We start from the raw sequence: 21,121 nt of genomic DNA, 5'->3' as shown, positions 1-21,121 counted from the left end.
AGATTTTAGCAACAAAAAGTAGTCATACATTATGATGACATACAATGGGCTATACTGTATAAACTTTAAAGTTTTGTTGTAGCAAACCCTTTTGTTACATTTTGGATAGAGCGATGAGGGATATTGTTCTACTGTCTATGTTCCAGCTGCAGAAATTCACTGTCTCTATATGTCCTAATAACCATTTTCACTGGGACTGAAAGTGTGGAAAAATCTAAAATTTTGAGTTGTCACCAAAACTAAAAGAAGTAGAGGTCTTCCAATAGGGATACTTGAGGAAAACCGAGAGAGATTTGAAGAGATTTCCTCTTATTTAATGTTGTGTGTACAGGGCAGAAAGAAAAGGCAATCCACCACTTTGGCACAAAGATAGCAAAACATAAACACAGACAGTGGTTTTAACCCTTACCAACTGCATCTAAAACCACACAAAGTAAAGTTTTGGTTTTAGCCGTACTTTAAAGCCCAACTCTTTAGAACTTTAGAATTATCACTTGTGGTCTGGTTATGTCCACACTGCAAGGGTTAGCTGCTCATTTTGTCTAGGGGAGAGGAGATCCACCTTTACATACCTGATCCTCTGCTCTCCTGGCAGAGGATTGTCCCTCCTCCATGCTCCCCCATGCTGCGGTAGTTGACTGTCCCTCAGTGTCAACATGTCGAGTGTAGGGCAATGGATCCTGCATTAGTCTTGATGATATCAGGACCTTAGACTTCTGGAGTGTAGGGGGAGAAGATGCTGCAGGGACCGTTCTGGCAGTACAAAGAAGCTGAGGATCAGGTACGTAATTCTTATTTTTCTGTGTCCCCTAGACCTGAATGAACAAGGGATTTTTTTAAAGTTTCCTAGACTTGGGCTTTAAACGCTGGGAATTGTTCCTTCAAACCTAGACTGGATGAAGAGAAAATACAAATCTACTACTTAACTTTTTAAAATATTTTACTTTTTGTAGTATTTTTATTTATTGGGAATTTGATAAAACTGCTATATTGTGATAGCTGTCTTCTTTCTTCAATTTTTTAATTAAACATGTAGTTCAAATTCCTGCTTTGCCTATTAAATGATTGTTCATTTTTGCATGTTATTTTTTTTTAGAAAAGGAGAACAAAGAATTTGAAGAGCCTAAACTGGAGACGCTTCAACCTTTAAAAAGAGGCAGCTATCAAGCCAGCTTACGGTATTATCAACAAATGGGTTTTGTAAAGTTCACAGGCTGCTTGAATAGTAAACAGGGAGACGTATGTTAATTAGGTGCACAACAGTGATAATTGGTATATTTAGGAATTGCTGATGAATAAACTCTCTAAAATTGATTATTTATGTATACATAACTTAGGCTCTTGTGACAATGATAAATTGTGATGTCTGATACCTGATAACTTACAATAATACCTAGGTAATGGCAGTGTTGTTTTAGAAAGGTATATACTGAAAGGTCACATTTAAGATAGGTACAATTATACATTATGGTAGTTTACGTAAGGAAATGTCCACAGACGTCAGAAGACTGGCCCTAAAGAATCTATTACATGTTAGACTTATGTATATGCTAAAAGACTAATGCTTTCATCTACAATAAGCATTTTATTGTTCATGTACCTTTACGCAACTTCACGCAGCTTTAGATGAAAAAAAAAGCAAAAAGATAATAAATGTTATTAAAAATTATCTTTCCATTTTTATCTGCAGCCGCTATAATTTTTCTGTAAAACTCAATGCAATATGATTACCTGAATGCATTCTGTACACAGTTGGTGTAAAGAGTGCCTTCAAAAATGTAATTTCCTGCTTTGATTTTCGATGAGATTCTGCCTAAAGGTTTAAAGTGGTTTTAAAGCCAAAAAGTTTTTTTCCTTAACCACTTGACCTCCGGAAGCTTTACCCACCTCATGACCAAGCAATTTTTTGCGATACTGCACTGCGTTATTTTACCTGACAATTGCACGATCATACAACGATGTACTCAAAAATTTATGTAATTTTTTTTCCCCCACAAATAGCTTACTTTTGGTGGTATTTGATAACCTCTGTGTTTTTTATTTCTTGCGCTATAAACAAAAAAAGAATGACAATTTTGAGAAAAAAAAAAAAAACAATATTTTTTACTATCTGCTATAACACATATCTAATATAAAAATCTAATTTCTTCATTAATTTAGGCCAATATGTATTCTGCTACATGTTTTTGGTAAAAAAAATCCCAATAAGCGTATATTGATTGGTTTATGAGAATGTTAAATAATCTACAAACTAGGGGCTATATTTCTGGATTTTTTTTTTTTATACTAGTAATGGCGGAGATCAGCGACTTATAGCGGGACTGCAATATTGTGCTGGACCTTCTGACACTAACTGACATTTTTAACACTTTGTGGGATCCAGTGACACTAATACAGTGATTAGTGCTAAAAATATGCACTATCACTGTATGAACAACACTGGCTGAGAAAGGGTTAAAAATCTAGGGTCATCAAAGGATTAATAATGTGCCTAGCCAGTGCTTTTGTGTACACAGTGTGCTGCTTTCACTAGGGGAAGAGACAGGCTTGCCCCCCCCCCACCCCCCGTCAGAACTGAAATATGCCTTGTTTACATAGGCATATCTCAGCTCTCCATGTTTTACTACGATCTGGCCACAGCTGCCTCCCTGTAGCTGTAAAAGTGCTATAAGGTGGTCAGTTATTGGTTTATGCATTACTTGCATTAAGGTAAAAAACCTTCCACTAGTTGTTAACACCACCCCCCTTCCTAAATACTTACTTGAGTCCTGTATCCCATTGGGTGTCCCATTGGCTCCTGTTGCTGTCAATCAAATTCTATTTACAGAGAGCGGGGGCAGAGCTGAGCCAGGCTGTGTGTGTCTATGAATGCACACAGCCTGGTTCGGGAGCAACCTCGCAGGTACTACTCCATAGGAAGTGGCTTCCTATGGTGACACACAGAGAGGAGGCAAAGCCACACAGGGAAGAGGAGGTTTGGAGCTGCTCTGTGCAATATTATTGCACAGAGCAGGTAAGTATAATATTTTAGTGGCAGTAATATTATGTATCTGGACAATGACCCTTTGGGTTTTAGAACTTGTAGGCCCATTTACAGTAGATATAAGAACCCCTCCACCTGTCATGAAGATTTAGGCACTGCTCACTTTTAGGGCAGATGAGGAACGTGAAGTCTTCTACATATTTTCCTAACCATGTTCTTGATTTGAAATATCCATGTGGTGTCAAGAAGTAGGTTTTCCACTCCCTACCTGACCAGCATGGAGACATGCAGAATGCTTCTCCCTTTTACTTTAACACCACTTAGGCAGGTAATGAACATGGTGTTTGCTGCTTACCAGTTGGAGGCAGAAATAGTTCATGGTGTCTAAAAGACAACACTTCATCAGCATCTTTTTATCTATTGAGCTATAGTAAATACATGTTGAGCAATAGGACAAATGGAGGGGGGGGGGGTGTCAACTCTCTGTCCACCATTGTCATATTGTATAATAAAATATTATTGTGTAGATTTGGCCTAAATACTACTGAACCATTAACACGAATTAATATATTGTTTTAAATAATTTGTATACACTATTATACAACTACCAGATATGGTGAACTCTAGTGATTAGACATAAATTAGACTGTTTTCAATATGCCAAGAAGCAGCAATAATGTAGGTGGCCTTAGCATGCAAGACTGGATGGTGAACTGCCTGCATGTCTCCAGAGGCAGAGAAAATAGCCATGAATGACAAAGTGGGCAGTGCCTTGAAGCACATGAAAATGAGCATAGACCAGGAATGGATTTCATTGGACTGTAACTGGAAACTTTCCCAGTTTCTGGGCTTCAACTTTAGTATGTTTTAGGTGAAGTTAACCCATTTTGGATTAAAATAGTTTAAGTTTATGTAAACCAAGTGAAACACTAATTTGACGATGAGGTTTCTAAATTGAATGAAATTTGTAATGCAATGTATTTCTTAATAGATCACAGTAGATCATATTAGATAGACCTAGAACATATCCTTCAAAGTCTTAGCATGCCCTGGTAGCAGCATGTAGTAAATGTATTTGTTTATTCTTCTCCCAGTGCATCTATACGCCAGCGCTCAAGATCTCAGCTATCCAATATTGTCCCTGATACGCCATTTTTGACAGTAGCCGATACATCTGAAGCTTTTCACCAGTATGAGGATTTAGGCAGCAGTAAAAAGGTGAGTTTATGCCAAGCGACAACAGGAGCATCCCTGAAAGTATGTTTTGTAATGACCTATTAAAATAATATATATCATCCACTAAGTGTTAAATGATGTAATACTGACACACGTTAAAGTTGGTAGATTTCCGTAATGAGTTGAATTTCCTGAATGCCACATACAGTGTTAGAAATTCATACAACATTTTCCACACTGCTTCACATTTTCTCATCACTGTGGCTAAAATGATCATTGATTTGACTCTTTAACTGTTAGAAAATAAAATGAACATCCCAAATAAAAAAAAATAAAAAAATTAAACAAAATTCCACTAGTGTATGGTCAGCTTTAGGGCTTTAGGAAAGGAGCAGTAGGACAATAGATTTTAGAAATAGGAAATCACAACATGAACATTCTGTTCTTCTGGGTCTAGTAGCACCTATAAACCCTGTGATCCTTTTGCCTATGCATGTGAAAATTGTGTTTTTTATCCCATTGTTTTGGCAAAATAGTGATATTTTTTGTAAAAAATGTAGTCTACTAATCTTTAATGTCTAAGTGCAGCCAACATTAAAAACAAAAAAATCAGCACAAGGGACATAGAGTCAGTAGGATGTGTCCTTGTGCCAATGCCTCTTCTGTTAGGTGAAATCCTTCTCCATATTTGCTCCCCCACCTCCTCTGCCATAGTCTTTCGATGCAGTGTGGATTACTTGAACTGTGGGAGCTTTCCAACCAACTGCTCCATTCATAAAAGCCTTACAACAGCTGCTATGAATGAAACAGAATCTATGAATGGAGGGGGTGGACCAATCATCCTCTCTATCCTCCCATCATAGATCCTGTTTCATGCCAGAAGACACATCAGCACAAGGAACACATTCTACTAACTGTAAGTTATGTCCCTTTTGCTGATGTTTGCGTTTCTTATTTTGGCTGCACTTAGACGTTAAAGCGTTTGTTACCCTAAAAAAAATGGATCCTGTTCCCTTAAACCATGTTACACAGCACAGTGGTTGTGCTGTGTAATTTGATCCCCTGTAACACCTGAAAATCCTGGCTGATCCTGCCAGTTTCTACCCTCCCACTGTACACTGACCATGGTATATCATGGCTGCTAAGCCCTGACACCGTGGTCAGTGTATGCGCCTCTGTCATCCACAGCTCTCCTCTCTGTCTCCTGTGTTCTCCTCTGTCTTCCCCTCCCTGCCTGTCAGCTCCATGTCATGGTCCACCCACCCTTCCTGCTGCTCAAATAACTGTTGATATGTTATATAATCCTGTTTGTATCCCAAGCCTGTGTGCCTCTGTCTCTGTGTTTTATAAAAAAGAATGCTATGAATACCTGATTTCAGTGTGCTGTTCGGCGATCACATGACCAGCTGGCTCTCTCACTCTCCCCTCCTCTCCTCCCGATTGATGTTAGCAGGGAAATCTTGGCGCCGCCCCCTGCAGCTGTCAGACGAGGAGAGGAGAGAGCCAGCCAATCACTTGATCGCAGAGCAGCACACTAAAATTAGCTATTCACAGCATTTTTTTTAAAACCACTTTAGCTATTCTGTATTTTATAAACGAATATAATTTAAATATTTAAGGATTACCCTGCTTTGTTTCAGGAAGTAATTATTGAAGATGATGAAAATGTAGAGCCAGCGCCAGTGGCCAGGATATTGAAGTACAATGCTCCTGAATGGCCCTATATGTTACTGGGTTCCTTTGGAGCTGCTGTGAATGGCGCTGTAAATCCACTCTATGCTCTCCTTTTCAGTCAGATTCTTGGGGTAGGTACTCTTATCCTACTAAACAGCTTATCCAAAAAAAACAACCAGTTGGTATTTATTTTTATAAGTAATTCAGTGCTGTTGTATTATATATTGTATTATTGTTATATTAAAACAAAAAACTTCCACAAGTTTAAAACCTCAATCAGCCTTGAGTAAAAGAAGCCATCCCCGACCAAGGGTAATAATTTGCTTTGCCTCCAACCGGGCACAGTTTTTTCCTAATAGGGGTGTCCGGATGGACTGATGGCATGTCCAATATCACCAGTGGGTTGGGATCTACCTACACACAACATTAATACAGTTTTACCTTTATTGCTTTCCTAAAATCTGCGTTGACTATGTTGAATCGCACTCACATGTACCTATCCCTATAAGAAAGGAAAATAGACAAAATCCTATTTGCATGTTTGAATGTTTGTAATGCTTATTTTTCTGAAAATCTTTAATAAAACTGTTAAAAAATAAAGCTACCTGACAAACTGTTATCCTACCTTGATGGCAGTTTGGATCTCAGAGTATTGACCCAGAATGGGTAAACTATAAGGCAGGACATATATTAGCCATTTTTTTTTCCAAGGAGTGGGTTAAAGGAAAAAAAAATGCGTGATTTCCCCATCCACACACCCAATGCGGATGAAGGAGTTACCTTTCTGAGTTGTCTTCTTACAAAGAAAATATTTCCTGTCCCTAATAAATTGATTAGTGCTGCTGGCTATAGCTATCCCACCAACAAAAATACCTGTGCTGCTCTTAGACAGCAACATTGAGTACCTATGCACTGACCAGCACGTGGACAATTGAAACCTTTTATTATACACAGGAATGTGCTACTGGCATAATGTGTGGGTGGTTATGTACTGCCCCTTACAGTCCTGGCACAGCCAATGCAGACTAAGCAAGAAACCTGCTCTGGTTTCAGTCCTACAGGCACATGATTACCCTAGGAACAATTTGGGGGAAATGTGACTAACCTACCCATATGCTTTTGGGATGAACAAAGAAACCAGAAAACATGAAGGACGACTACACTAACATGAAAGATACAAATTCTCATCCCAAAAGTGTCCCCAGCAGAGAACTCAAAACTTAGGACTATTACTAGTAGGCAAAAGTAATAACCACATAGAGCAGCCCTTTTCAACACTGTTTACCCCAGAGAAACAATTGAAATAGTTTTTAGGTCTCCATGAAACCCTTCTAAAAATAATTATACCTTCAGCTCGTGTTGCATTGGCATGCTGAGTAATTGGTAGAAAGTTTTAAATGAGACAATAGAAAATATTACATTCCCTAAGTATTTGATATCCATGACAGAACACCCCCTCATTTATATGACAAAAACATTTTCAGTAATAATATTGAAATGCATCATAATAATAAAGAAAATAAACACAGATGGAAAATGTTTTGTCCCTGTATGATAATGTACATTAACAAGCAATTGATTAAATTCCCCCAAAGACTTTTGTGCAGCAAATAATGAATCAGGAAAAGTGCACAAAATGTCAATAAATTAATGAGAACTTTATTGTTACAAAAATAAAAATCAACATATTGCTTAAAATATGAGCCCTGGTATAATTATATCCCCAATATGACAAAAGCATGGTAATAATTTTAGATGAGACAGACATTAACTATAACATACAAAGAATTTCCAAATGGTGAGCCTGCCAGAAAAAAAAATGTGTTTTAATTAGAAGAATCACAATCTTCATCAAGGTGATAAGATTATCTAAATTTAACACACAGGGGTGCACTGGACACCCAGCATATAGCACTATGCCAACAAAAGGCGTCCAGTGCATCCCCTCACCTACCCTCTGCCTATCCATTATAAAGCATGTTTTTCCACTGTGGAGGATATCACAATTTAGAGTTAGGATTACAGATATTGGGGTGCATTGACTGGGCTCTGTAGCTTACGCATGCATTTGCAAATGTGTGCGAACAAAACCCCTGTTTCTAACGCATACTGCTAGACAAAACAATTTGGTTGGTTAACAGGCTGGTCAGTATGTTGAACCAGGAATTTCTTTGGTTTTGCATACATTGCCCTTCCATGTGCCCCTTGCTGCAAAGGCCAGTTATAGGTGAGGGCAGTGGCCATTTGTTTGTATTATTTACTAACAGCCAAACAGTTGATAAATTCTATGAATATGCCAAAAAATATTAATACTGTTTTGGGGTATTCATATTATTTATCAACTGTTTGGTTTATAGGAAATAATAATTCACTGGATGAATGTTGCGCTCGTTATTTTTTAGATATTTATTCATTGTTTATGTTGGCACACAGTGTAGTGTTTTGCAGCAATGTTCTGATTATTTGGCGATATTTTTTTCTTTATTTTTGAGTCACTTTCACAATTGAAGGTTGTGCAGAGTATTTGATTTCTTTATAAATATTTACTAAGCACTGTTTTTTTTTTTTTTTTAATCACCTTTCATAGATAACTAGATGTTCCAGACATATTATTTATTATTATTATTATTATTTTAAATAATAGTAGTAGTATTATATATATTTTTTCCATAATATACAATTTTATCGCTTATTATTTTTCAGACATTTTCCCTACCTGATGAAGAAGAACAAAGGAATCAAATTAACGGCATTTGTGTGCTGTTTGTTCTTATCGGCACCGTATCTCTATTGACACAGTTTTTACAAGTAATTTTTTTCAGACCTGTAATCTAAAATTAGTACAAGAGGTTATGTCTTCATTGCTTCTGATTACCTGTTATTGTGTGCTTTTTCCAGGGCTACACATTTGCCAAGTCAGGAGAATTGCTCACAAGAAGGTTGCGTAAGATTGGGTTCAAAGCTATGATGGGCCAAGAAGTTGGATGGTTTGATGACCCTCGAAATAGTCCTGGAGCTCTGACTACAAGGCTGGCAACAGATGCATCACAAGTACAAGGGGTAAGAATCCTACAGAGCCCGGGTAAACAATTGTGTAGTTTCAAAACCTAGACATTTCATTTTCATATTTACATATTATTCAACTAAGAGCAAAAGCAAGTACAAATGAGTCAAAGAACCAGAAACTTGATTTGTTTTTGTTTTTTTTAATTGACACAAAAGGCAAAATCAAAATTTCATATATGAATCAGTCTGTCACCAGCATTAACAAAGCAGTCTTTGTTTTTCCTGTAACTGTGCTATTTTACAATTCATATAACAGACCAAGCTGTGCAGCAAAAGTGTCAGTTAGGGGGCTAAAACAAAGGCATTCCTATTGTTCTTCTGCAGATAGACGAGACAACCTAAGACAGGAAGTGTGTTGCTGATAGTATCATCAGGTGAAACTAGGGGGAAAAAATAAAAGCAGAAGACTTATTCAGCAACCACATCTAAGGATTGGCATACTGTGATCTTTTACATTTAGTTTTTGGGTTTAGATATGGTTTAATATACAGTACTGTGCAAACGTTTTAGGCAGGTGTAAAAAAATGCTTTAAATATAGAATGCTTTCAGAAATAGAAGTGGTAATAATTTTATTTTTATAAATTAACAAAATGGAAAGTAAATAAACAGAAGAGAAATCCAATTCAAATCAATATTTGATGTGACCACCCTTGGCCTTCAAAACAGCATAAATTCTTTAATTCTTCTAGGTACACTTGCACACAGTTTTTGAAGGAACTCAGCAGGTAGATTGTTCCAAACATCTTGGAGAACTAACCACAGATCATCCCTTGGATATAGATTGCCTCAGATCCTTCCATCTTTTCATGTAATCCCAGACAGACTCAATGATGTTGAGAGTAGGGCTCTGTGGGGGCCAAACCATCACTTCTAGGACACCTTGTTCTTTTTTAGATAAATCTTAATGACTTTGGCTGTATGTTTGGGGTCATTGTCCTGCTGCAGAATAAATTTGTAGCCAATCGCACGCCTCCCTGATGGTATGGCTTGATGGACAAGTATCTGCCTGTATGGCAAAATAATAGTAAGAAATAATAAAAAATAAAATTGTAAAAACAAAAAAAAAAGTCAAATAAAACAGTAAAAAATAGTACAAAAAATAAAATAACAAAAATAAAAAAAACTACTGAGACCAGTGGCTGAACTACCAGGGTCATATAGGTCCTACTGGCAAACAGCCACCACTGGGCTCAAAGGGAAGGTCCCCAGCTGGGGGTCAGGGGGCCCTTTGTGGTTTCTTGCACTGGGCCCTAAAGGAACTAGTTACGCCTCTACAGTACAATATTGAGTGTCTGCAGGCAATAGTAAAGCATGGTGGAGGTTTCTTGCATGTTTGGGACTGCATTTCTGCAAATGGCATTGGAGATTTGGTCATGATCAATAGTGTCCTCAATGTTGAGAAATAAAGGGAGATACTTATCCTTCATGCCATACAATCAGGGCAGCGTGTGATCGGCAGATTTATTCTGCAGCAGGACAACAACCCCAAACATACAGCCAATTTCATTAAGAACTGTCTTTAACGTAAGAAGAGCAAGAAGTCCTGGAAGTGATGGTTTGGCCCCAACAGAACCCTAATCTCAACATCATTGAGTCTGTCTGGGATTACATGAAGATAAAGAAGGAATCGAGGCAGCCTACATTCACAGAAGATCTGTGGTTGGTTCCCCAAGGTGTTTGGAACAACCTACCTGCTGAGTTCCTTCAAAAACTGTGTGCAAGTGTACCTAGAAGAATTGATGCTGTTTTGAAGACAAAGGGTGGTGGTCACGCCAAATATTGATTGGATTTAGATTTCTCTTCTATTTGTTTACTTTCCACTTTGTTAATTGCTGAAAATAAACTATTAATACGTCTAATTCTGAAAGCATTTCTAATTTACAGCTGTTTTCATACTTTCCCATCATTTTTTCACAGCACTATATTTGGCATTGTACTGATGTGATGTGCACTGCGTAAATGCTACATGCAGGTTCTAAGAGAAATTAAGTTAACATTCTTTGCCCTTTCCTTTTCTCACATATTCATCTGCACACCTTCCTTCATTCCTCTTACATAAAAAATTGAAATGCAACATTTTTAGAGCACGCATGGTCCCTTTATCAAAGAAAAGTAAGTTGCCACAGGTAAAGGATGCTGCACAATCCAGAACCATTGACTATGCTTACTGATATGATTGTGGATCTTCAATAATCTAAATTCCGTTTTTAGGAGGTAGGTGTGCTAGTGAAGCTCTTATTGAATGTGTGATAGCACCATTCATCTTGTCGCTATAGCACTCAGTATAAGTTATGTGACTTTATACCGATTGGTGTGCAGCTGTTATATATTCCTTTCCTCTGCTAGAACCTGTACGGAAATGTAGGATCTGTCATTGCTCACTAGTTTTCATCAGTCTGAATTCACAATATAGCATTATAAAAGCTGTATGTTTTACTGTATGTCTTTTACAACATTTTTCAGTTATTTATTTCTTTTAAGCTCAAATTTATAATGATCAGTAATCTTCAGCTGTTTATTAAAAGGATTTTCACTCCACATATTACTTTTAATACCATAGTTGCTCATTTGTACCCGGGCTTGGGCCTTATGGACACTGGATGTTTAGCCTCAGTCCATGAGACTCCAGGGTTTAGATGCAGGTGGAAGGCACAGATGCACCATTCAGCTCTGCTAACTGCAGCAGCCTGTAAAAGCCTATGAGAGGCTGACAGCTGCTGCACCTGGATAGGGCTGAATGGTGCACCAAGCAGTACTAACGTTTAGGGCAGTATGCACGTGAGATGAATGCCCAGAAAGCAGACTGCTTCCATTCTGGGCATACATTTCTGGACATATACTGCCCTATATATTAGTACCCCTGATGCACCATCCTTCCTAATCAAGCCACAGCAGCTGTCAGCTTCTCATAGACGTTTACAGGCTACTGGCAGGGGTGCTGGGGAGTTTGCCTCGACTTTCCACCTGCACCTAAGTCTCATTGCTCGGGGATTTTTCTTTCCATCCATTAGATTGCCAATGACAAATGTTCCTAAATTACAAATGGAAAGTTAGAGGCACATGTATGTAACCACATCTTTTTCAGATCTACAGTACCTCTCTACACAAAAGAATTATGTTGACCATTGGAGGGATAATTTGATTTATGCATTTTCCTTTCACATAAAGAAGAAATTAATATCCAACTTCCATGGAAAAACAAGTCAATTTCATGAAAACAGAGCAGCGTATTTATAAGCAGCAACATGTCACACTCTGAAGACAGCTGCAATGTCATAATTCATACAAAACAAAAATCAGAAATGTCTGTAGAAATATTTCAATACCATGACCCTTCAAAGGGCAGTCCAAACAAAGCAGATATTTCAGATTTAGATGTAAGCCAGCAGGTAAAATCAATAGCTAGCTTTAAGGAAACCTGTACTGAAGTGGTATGGGCACTAAAATTTGCATCCCCCTGTTCTGAAAATGCGAGTTGCCTTGCTGTCATTATGTTCTAATGACTTCAGTTCTTTGTGTCACAGACGTGGAACAAATATAAAAATTGGGAGGGTATCAGTGGTAACCTCCATATTTATCTTAGTACAGGCTTACCTTTATATATCTCTGGTACATTCTGTTGAAAAGATTTTGGAGCCCTGGGGTCACAGTTCTGACCGCATTTGACTACAACAAGGGGTTCTTACTGTCCAGGTTAGAGTTATCATTCATAAGTAAGTCACTACTCATCTTGAAGAAGCCACCCTGTGTGGTCCTGACACATAGGGGTTGATTTACTAAAGGCAAATAGAATGTGCACTTTGCAAAGTGCAGTTGCACTCTACAAGTATAGTTGCACCAGGGCTTAGTAAATGAGGTAAAGCTTTACTTTGCAAAGAATACACAATCACATGCAAGGCAAAAAAATAAAACAGCATTTTTGCTTGCACGTGATTGGATGATGAAAGTCTGCAGAGCTTCTACTAGTTTACTAAACTCTGGAGCAACTGCACTTGCAAAGTGCTTAGTCTATTTGCCTTTAGTAAATCAACCCCATAAGTTCTATATAATAAGTCTGCAATGCCTGTGTATTTACAAAGAAAGGCTATCCACATTTCTATACACATGCATATTTATTTATTTGTTGGTTGGTGTTTGTGATTACAGGCTACCGGTTCACAGATTGGCATGATTGTAAACTCTCTCACCAACATCGGAGTGGCCATTATCATCGCCTTCTATTTCAGCTGGAAACTGAGCTTGGTCATCACCTGCTTTTTGCCCTTCCTGGCATTATCAGGGGCCCTCCAGGCTAGAATGCTTACTGGATTTGCCAACCAGGACAAACATGCAATGGAATCAGCAGGCAGGGTAAATCTTTTTTTTTTTTTAACTACACTAAGGGTCAAAGTGTACCTGTCTTCTGATGCTCACCTCCTTTTGCTGAAACACAGCATGAAAGACATTTAATGACCTGTAAGGGGGGGGGGGTAGTGGGGGAGCTAAAGAGTATACTTACAATATCTTTTCCCTGGCTTCTGCCTATGGTGTTAGGCTGAGGGTGACTTCATCCTCCTTCCAACAAATTCTAGGGAATGTGAAGTACTCCTAGAGGAGGATTTGTTAATGTCTTTGGGACCTAGCAGAGACCTTCGGCACATCTGTGCACACGCAGGATTTCCCTCTCGCACATGCGCAAATATGCTGCAAGTAAGGAGGTCACGCATCCTTGGTTTTTATGCACATGCATTGGAAGCTCTGCTCTCACACAGATGTGCTGCACAGCATCCACAGGACCTTCAAAGAGCAGCATTGAGAGAATTAAATTCCCTCTTTATCTTTATGACACCGATCCCTGCTCTTCTAGGACTAAGTATCCTGCATGATGCATGAAAGTCCACCTGGAAACCTTTTTGGCTTTATAATGTTCACTAAACAGAACTGTAAACTTTGGAGACCCTGCTAGCACAGTCCACAAATCAAAATAAGATCTGTGGTTGATAAAAATGTACTGTATGTCCACCCAGGAATGAAAAAAAATATCCGTTTTTGGTAAGCTTATACTTTAATGTATTCTACAAAACTATCTTGAACTGTGACTAGGAAAATGGCAAGACTTCAAAAAGCAGATAAAATAATCTTCTACGTACAGTAAGGTTAATCAAACTGGCAAGGAAAGGATCCTGATTTTTCTCTGGTGTAGTTCAGTGACACTTAGGTGCATGCAGTTTAGCTGTGTTTAAAAGAAATGGGTATCTGTGCATCCAAAGGCACATTAGATACTCTAAGGTTCCATTCACACTTTACATAGTGGAAACACGCATTTCCACTTGCTTGAACAAGCTGTCCTTATGCGCGACAAATGCGCCAAAGAAGCTCCTGCACCTTTTCAGGCATTGTGTTTTTTTAAATGTGCTTTTTTGGTGTGTTTGCTGCGCTACAAAACATATGGCAAATGTGCATGTAATGTCTGTGTTTGGGATACCATTAACAATTAAAGGCACTGCAAGCGCTTTTATCACGTGCTTCTGAAAAGTGTGGAAAAACGCGTGTTTCCTGTGCGTTTTCGCTCACATTCAGCAAAAGTGAAGTGTGAATGGGGCCTAAATGCATGTAGGTGCAAGTACATTTAAATGCAGGAGAAAGTTTGCTTATAGTTCCCAGATCATTTCTCCTGCGATTAAGTAAAACAAATGTGTGAATGAGTAGCTACAGGTCTCCTCCTGACCCTCACTCTGTCAATGGACAATGAAAGCAGACATAGCATACTGATGAGCTCATAGCTCCTTGTGCTGCTTTTCCCTGCAACAATCTGAACTCTATAGTACACAGACTGCATTGGGCTGATGCCCAGTTTATTTCAGGTACTTACATTACGCATATTAAACACATTTAATGATTTAATAATGCTTGGAGTGCTTTTTTTGCACCCACCTGGAGGTCAATTTTACCTGATGGTGCAGGCCCATCTTACACAATCAGCCATGTACTCCACTTGAGGATATGGGAGACAAACTCATTATGGCTCTCATCTATGCATACATTTTCATAATCCTTTTCTTTAGTGTAATCATAGATCGTTCAATAAATCCTAGTCCTTCAACTCTGACCCCCCCTGTGGGCATAAACTGGATGGTAGTCTACTGCTTGTTTCTCACTGTGTAACAAGTAATGGTAATAGATATTAAAGTTCAAAAGGAACCAGAATTCTGTTTGCATTACTTTCCAACAAGCCAACAGAAGCACGAAAGCATATTCCATGTCAATAAATTGTATATAGTACATTTATATAGGAACAGAGCACATTCACATCAATGCCTATCCAGGAAGGAACTTACAATTGATTGTCTCTATCACAATCATACATACAGATACATATACTAGAGTTAATTTGAGTCAGGACCCTTGTTGACAGACTTGGGGATTGTGTTGATGGCTTCAGTTTCAGATTAGTTTAAGAATAGATGCTTTCGAGATTGTTCAGAATTTATTAGCCAATGTATTTGACCTGCCCATCAACACCGGGCTTTACACAGTTACTTTTCCATTTAAATTGAAAAAATACAGGGGCATCTCGAGGAAGTCCATACGAACAATAAGATCCTCAGGAGGTTCCCATAAGAGAATGCAAAACCAGCTTCATGCAGGTCACATATATCTGTAATGAATTCGGAATGATTTCAGAAAAGTCTCAAACTGATGCTAAATAGAGTTGGGCCAAACACCCTCCAGTCCAGTTTGCGCCAGAACCCTCTAACATTGCAAAAGTTCAGACCTCAACCCTGAACCTTATTAAAGTTGGGACCTGGCTTATATGCAATTTATTGGCCATAAAAAGGGTATAGGGGCTCGAGTACTGCCCTGGGGAAAATGTACTGTATCAATTAAAAAACATGTTTTAAAAAAAGAAAGTTTTGTCCTTTAAATATAGTGCCTGGGGGGTCCCATTAGTCTGCCTGTAAAGGGGCGCATCTGTACCTTGTATAGAACCTGCTGCAGAAAAACTAACATTTATAAAGAATAAAAAATGACTGGCAGTACAATACCTTTGCCAGCAATACAAAAATGTTTTTAAAAAACGGCGTGGGGGTCCCCACCTAATCCATGCCAGGCTCTTCGGGTCTGGTATGGATTTAAAGGAGAACTCCACAAAAAAATCCCAAAACCCATACCAGACCCTTATCCGAGCATGCAGCCCAGCAGGTCAGGAAAGGGGGGGGGGACGAGCGAGCGCTTCCCCCTCCTGAACCATACCAGGCCACATGTCCTCAACATGGGGGGGTGCTTTGGGGCAGGGGGCTGCCAGATGCTGGCCCCCTCTTGACCTGTGCATGCTGGGTCGGTGACGTCACAAGGGGGTGCAGCCAACAGGTGATATCACTGGTTGACCCCACCGCTTACCTATTTAAGAACTGTCAAACAGCAGAACAGGCATTCAGCAGTTAGCCTTCGTCCCAAGTGGAGCACTTTTTTTTTGTGCTGCGGTGAAGCGGGTGTTGTGATTGACAATGGATCTACATCGGGAAATATTTTTTTTATTTTATTTTTTTTTATAAAAGAATTGTCAAAAACTGCCTCCTGTATTTTTTTATTTTTTACAATCTACCCCACACTCATTCACATGGGAGGCTGGGATCTGGGGGCCCCCTTGTTAAAGAGGGTTTCCAGATTTCGGTAAGCCCCCTACCTCCAGATCCCCACAACCACAGCCCAAGGTTGATGGGAAGAGGCCCTTTTCCCCATCAACATGGGGACAAAGTGCTTTGGGGTGGGGGGCAGAGCCAATGCCTGCCCCAAAGCACCCCCCCCATGTTGAGGGCAAGTGGCCTGGGATGGTTTAGGAGAATGGGGGGGGGGGCTCACTCATCACTCACTTTACATTTTGCCACTCAAAGGGCCTGGTATGGATTGGGGGGAGACCCACACACCATTTTTTTCCCACATTTTTCCTTAGCCGCCAATGTTTTTTTTTTCATTCAACCGTCAGCGGGGAAGCCCGTTGACTCATCACTTGTTAAGGACACAGCGGCCGGTTTCCCAGCCTACTCCTTAACAACCAGCTATTCACTGTGCTATTCAGAGCTTTGCCCAATCAGGGCTTAGAATGCAGTGCGCAGAGTATTGTGTGTGCCTGCCCGCCGAGTGTGCCTCAAATTCAAGTGTTCGCTGAACGGGTGAACAGGCGATGTTCAGCCAAACGTTTTCTCGGCTCAAACTGTTTGCCCAACTATAATGTTAAACTGATGCCAGAAATGCAAGCCCCAAACCTAAAAACAAGTTGAATTTAGAAGGTACTGTATAGCAGTAAGGCATTGTTGTTGTTTTGCATGTTTTGTAATATCCCCTTGGGTTGTATTTTAGCTATTTATAAAAGGTTGAATGTCTATTTAACAATGCTCATTGGTAATATGATCAGTTTTATTCTGTTTTCCCAGATTTCCAGTGAGGCGCTTGGGAACATCAGAACTATTGCTGGAATTGCAAAAGAAAAGCAGTTTATTGAAACGTATGAGCAACAGTTGGAAGCCCCCTACAGATCAGCAATCAAAAAAGCCAACGTTTATGGACTGTGCTTTGGCTTTGCTCAGTGTATTGTTTTTATTGCAAATTCAGTGTCTTACCGATATGGAGGATATCTGGTAGAGGCAGAAAATCTCCATTACAGCTTTGTGTTCAGGTACTTAAATCATATTAACATGCTGAGTGTTCTAAAGCTGCAAAAGTGCCCCTGCACAAAGAGTAGGCCATTGTATTGCTGTGGCACTTTTGGAGACCTGGGAATCCAAGGGCAGATATCTCACAGCATTACCTGAAATTGCATTTTAAGTTGGATCTATCAGTGAAAAAACAGATACTCCCTTCAATAAAACAAGAAGACATTTGCCTTTCAAAGGCATCATAGCACTGCAATATGAGCTATGTTACATGCTTGCAACAAGCTCTATTATCTGCCATTTTTGTAGTAGGTTCCCTTTGCTATTGGTTAAAAACACTATGTCCAGCAGACAGATCTAATGTAGTTATTTAATAAATAAAATAAATACTGTACTTTAATCATTGTACTTGCTAATAATGATAAACAAATCTGCCCAGGTTCAATTCACTAATGTTTCAGAATTTCTTGTTAAAAAATTGGAAAACCTGACCTTAGTGTCAAATCCTATTGAAGTCTACAGGAGGCAAATCCAATTTTGATGGACAGTCCCAAGTGACAGTGTATGCTGGCAGCACGTATTTGGCTGTGGAGTTGATTTTTTTTTCTTATAATTAGCTTGGCTTACATACAGCAGTAGCACCTTAATCTGGTTCCTTTTGGTTTCTAAAAAAAAAAAAAAGCTATTTTTGAGGTAGCTTTAGCAGCAACATATACGGTTTTATTAAATTGTAATTGGCCTGCTTTAACTGGCAGATAGAAATTGGCCAGTAGTTTGCTGTGGCTGTCTCTGCTCCTACTGATAAAAAAACAAAACTGTCCTGATGATGGCCAATTTCTGTCAAGCTCTCATCAAAAACTTAGAGACTACAGATGATACAGCAGTGTAAAATTGACCAGCAGCTGGGCACTTGTGATAAGGGAGAAGTTTCTCAAATGTACTAAAGAAAAAAGTGCAGGCAGGTTTTCCACTACAACTATTAGGAGGCTACAGATGCTACAGTACTATAAAATTGGCCATCAGCAGTGCAGCTTTCATCAGTGATAATAGGCCAAAATGTACTAGGGTCAAAGGCAGGTGTTTCTGTAAAATTAGGAGATTTCAGGTGATACATTGGTGTAAAATGGGCCAGCAGCAGGACAATTTTATTGGCCAGGGCAAGGTTCAATCTTACTAGAGTCAAAGAGCACAGGCTGGGGCTTTATCACAAGAACTAAGATACTGCAAATGCTACAGTGGTGTAAAACTGGCCAGTAGCAGGACAGTTTTAATTAGGGAATAATAGTCCTAACTGATAAATGCCTAATTTTTTATAATCCTTGGGGATAAGGGGGGGGGGGGTGTAGTAAACATGAGTGATATGAGGTGAAGAAGCTGCACACAAGGAGGCCAGGAACAGATAGTTACTAACAAGTAAATGAGGCACCTTAAACACCTTAGACTTAAAGAAAGCTTTCATCAACATAAAAAGAAAACACAAAAAGGACAAACGAGATTTAAAAAAAAAAAAAAATACTACCTCTGGAGTAAAGGCCTAAAAAGGCCTTTAAAAAGACAATATGTAAAGATAAACCTATGCACTACCAAATGGAGAGAAGGGAGCAGAAAAGAGGAGGCGACAGAGGTAGATCAATGGAGCACCAGAAATCAAAAAAGACAAAGTTCTTTCACCTAAAGTAAAGGCCCTATTAGCATAAAATAAAAAAATATTAATTCAAAATATTACCCTCTGAAATAAAAGTGCAAAATTGCTATTGACTGACCCCAATTTTTCCTTTTGCAGTTCCTATGCAGTTTTTCAGCCTTCCCTATGCTTTACCTTAAACTGTTTCCAATTCACTGTCTCTACCCTTGTTTTATAATGAGGGAGATGGCTTAACTGAAAGAGCCCTTATTGGCTTTTCTAAGCCTGTTGATCATAGCTAAAAGTGAATTACGGTTTTATAAAAATCTCCTTGGTAAATCTGCTTTTAACTACTGGGACTGCGAATCTTAAACCCGCAATCTTAATCTTAAACCCCCTTTTGATTAACTCATGATAACAATCATTTGACAAAATTGTAGACCTTAGCTGCACTTGTTATGTAAGACTGCCTTGCAAAATCTAGTTCATCAAGTTGCCCTTTCAAATAAATAATGCTTTATGTTTAATTCCAGGGTGATATCTTCAATTGTGACCAGTGGAACTGCCTTAGGAAGGGCATCTTCTTATACTCCAGATTATGCCAAGGCCAAAATATCTGCTGCACGATTTTTTAAACTGGTTGATCGTATTCCAAAGATTTCTGTATATAGAACCGATGGAGAGAAATGGGTAACAATCGTTTTAAAAATACCTATAATCCAGTTCAAAGAAAAACTTTAGACTGCTCAGAAATGTTTGGGTGTCCAGAAACTCAAAAGCTATGTAAAAAATGCTGTAGCCATAAACATACAATCAAATTTCTTCAGTTCTTATTTGAAAATGGAATTCTCCAACAATCTTGTTTGCCATAAACAAAGATCATATTTAATGATGGAGATAAAAACTTGGGCCTGAAATACCAGTAAAAAGAAGTTATTTTCTAGCCTTTACCGTCACTAACTGCGCTGTAATAGCATGGGGTATGTCAGTAGTAGTCCTGTATAATGTCAATTCCTTATACGGGTATTAGTAAAATGTAACTTGAAATCAGAGGACGCTGTTCTGATCTGGGGACAATTCTTAGTTTTAGTCTTAAAATGATGTTTTTTTATAAATACCTCATGTGAACATGGCTGTTATTTTTTGATTTATACAGACTAAATTCTAAATACGTGAGCACATTAGACAATTTTCTTTTAAACCAGTGCAAAGACTAATGGTGATATGTAATAAATAGTCACCCAATGCAACCAATCTATTTTCACAATTTATCTGTGTAGCACCCTACAAGGTAGGTGCTAGGTAAAAGTATAGTGGGCCTTGGCTGCCTAACAGCAGGGCCATGATTTTCAGTTGTGCTGTCATTTCTCCCAGGTGTGGCTGCTGAGAGGGGAGTCTCCCCACTGGCTTCATGAGAGGATTCTCATTGGATAGCGGAAGAAACCCAATCAGAGGCACATTCAGGCCTGTATCTACCCCAGAAGGCAGATTATGCCGCAGAGGATTCTGGGAGTGGGTATAAGTTTGAAGGGAGCGCATTACACAGCGTCTTTGGCAGGAAACAGAATCCCAGGAGGGAGAGTATGGCTGTCTCTCCTCCTGTCAGAAGGAGCAGGTGTCTCGGGTAGTCTGCCTGAGAATCCAGAGAGAGAGAGCTGAGCTGAGCTGCAGAGAGGATCCGGTGTGCCGAGGACCAGCGGAGAAAGAGGGGTTCAGTTCCAGGAAAGCATTCCAAGTTCGTGAGTACTGTGAACTGCCCCTAGGGGTCTGCCCAGCTTTAAGGGGACCACTCCGATGAGGGTATCTGGGATCCAGGAGCTAGCTAGCAGTAAAGGGGGTACCTAGTGAGAGGACCCTGAAGTGTCAGAGGGGGTGCCTAGAGAGAGGACCCTGAAGTGTCAGAGGGGGTGCCTAGTGAGAGGACCCTGAAGTGTCAGAGGGGGTGCCTAGTGAGAGGACCCTGA

At 39.3% G+C, this 21,121-nt stretch overlaps 1 protein-coding gene across 1 annotated transcript in view; it reads left to right on the top strand.

Moving 5' to 3' along the window:
* LOC309557376 (bile salt export pump-like) overlaps positions 1–21,121 on the top strand; it is a 110,874-nt gene that overhangs the window by 75,533 nt on the left and 14,220 nt on the right. Inside the window, exons 18-25 of the mRNA XM_082260067.1 lie at positions 1,097–1,178; positions 4,078–4,201; positions 5,800–5,964; positions 8,537–8,641; positions 8,732–8,893; positions 13,047–13,250; positions 17,315–17,556; positions 19,691–19,847. Of these exons, the coding sequence (XP_082116193.1) occupies positions 1,097–1,178; positions 4,078–4,201; positions 5,800–5,964; positions 8,537–8,641; positions 8,732–8,893; positions 13,047–13,250; positions 17,315–17,556; positions 19,691–19,847 (1,241 nt within the window). The remainder of the gene's footprint in view (positions 1–1,096; positions 1,179–4,077; positions 4,202–5,799; positions 5,965–8,536; positions 8,642–8,731; positions 8,894–13,046; positions 13,251–17,314; positions 17,557–19,690; positions 19,848–21,121) is intronic.

Source organism: Pelophylax lessonae, assembly GCF_965119305.1.
Source record: "Pelophylax lessonae genome assembly, chromosome: 6".
Lineage (NCBI taxonomy): Eukaryota > Metazoa > Chordata > Amphibia > Anura > Ranidae > Pelophylax > Pelophylax lessonae.
Note: the sequence above shows the minus strand (reverse complement) of the source record. Positions and strands in the feature narration are given on the sequence as shown.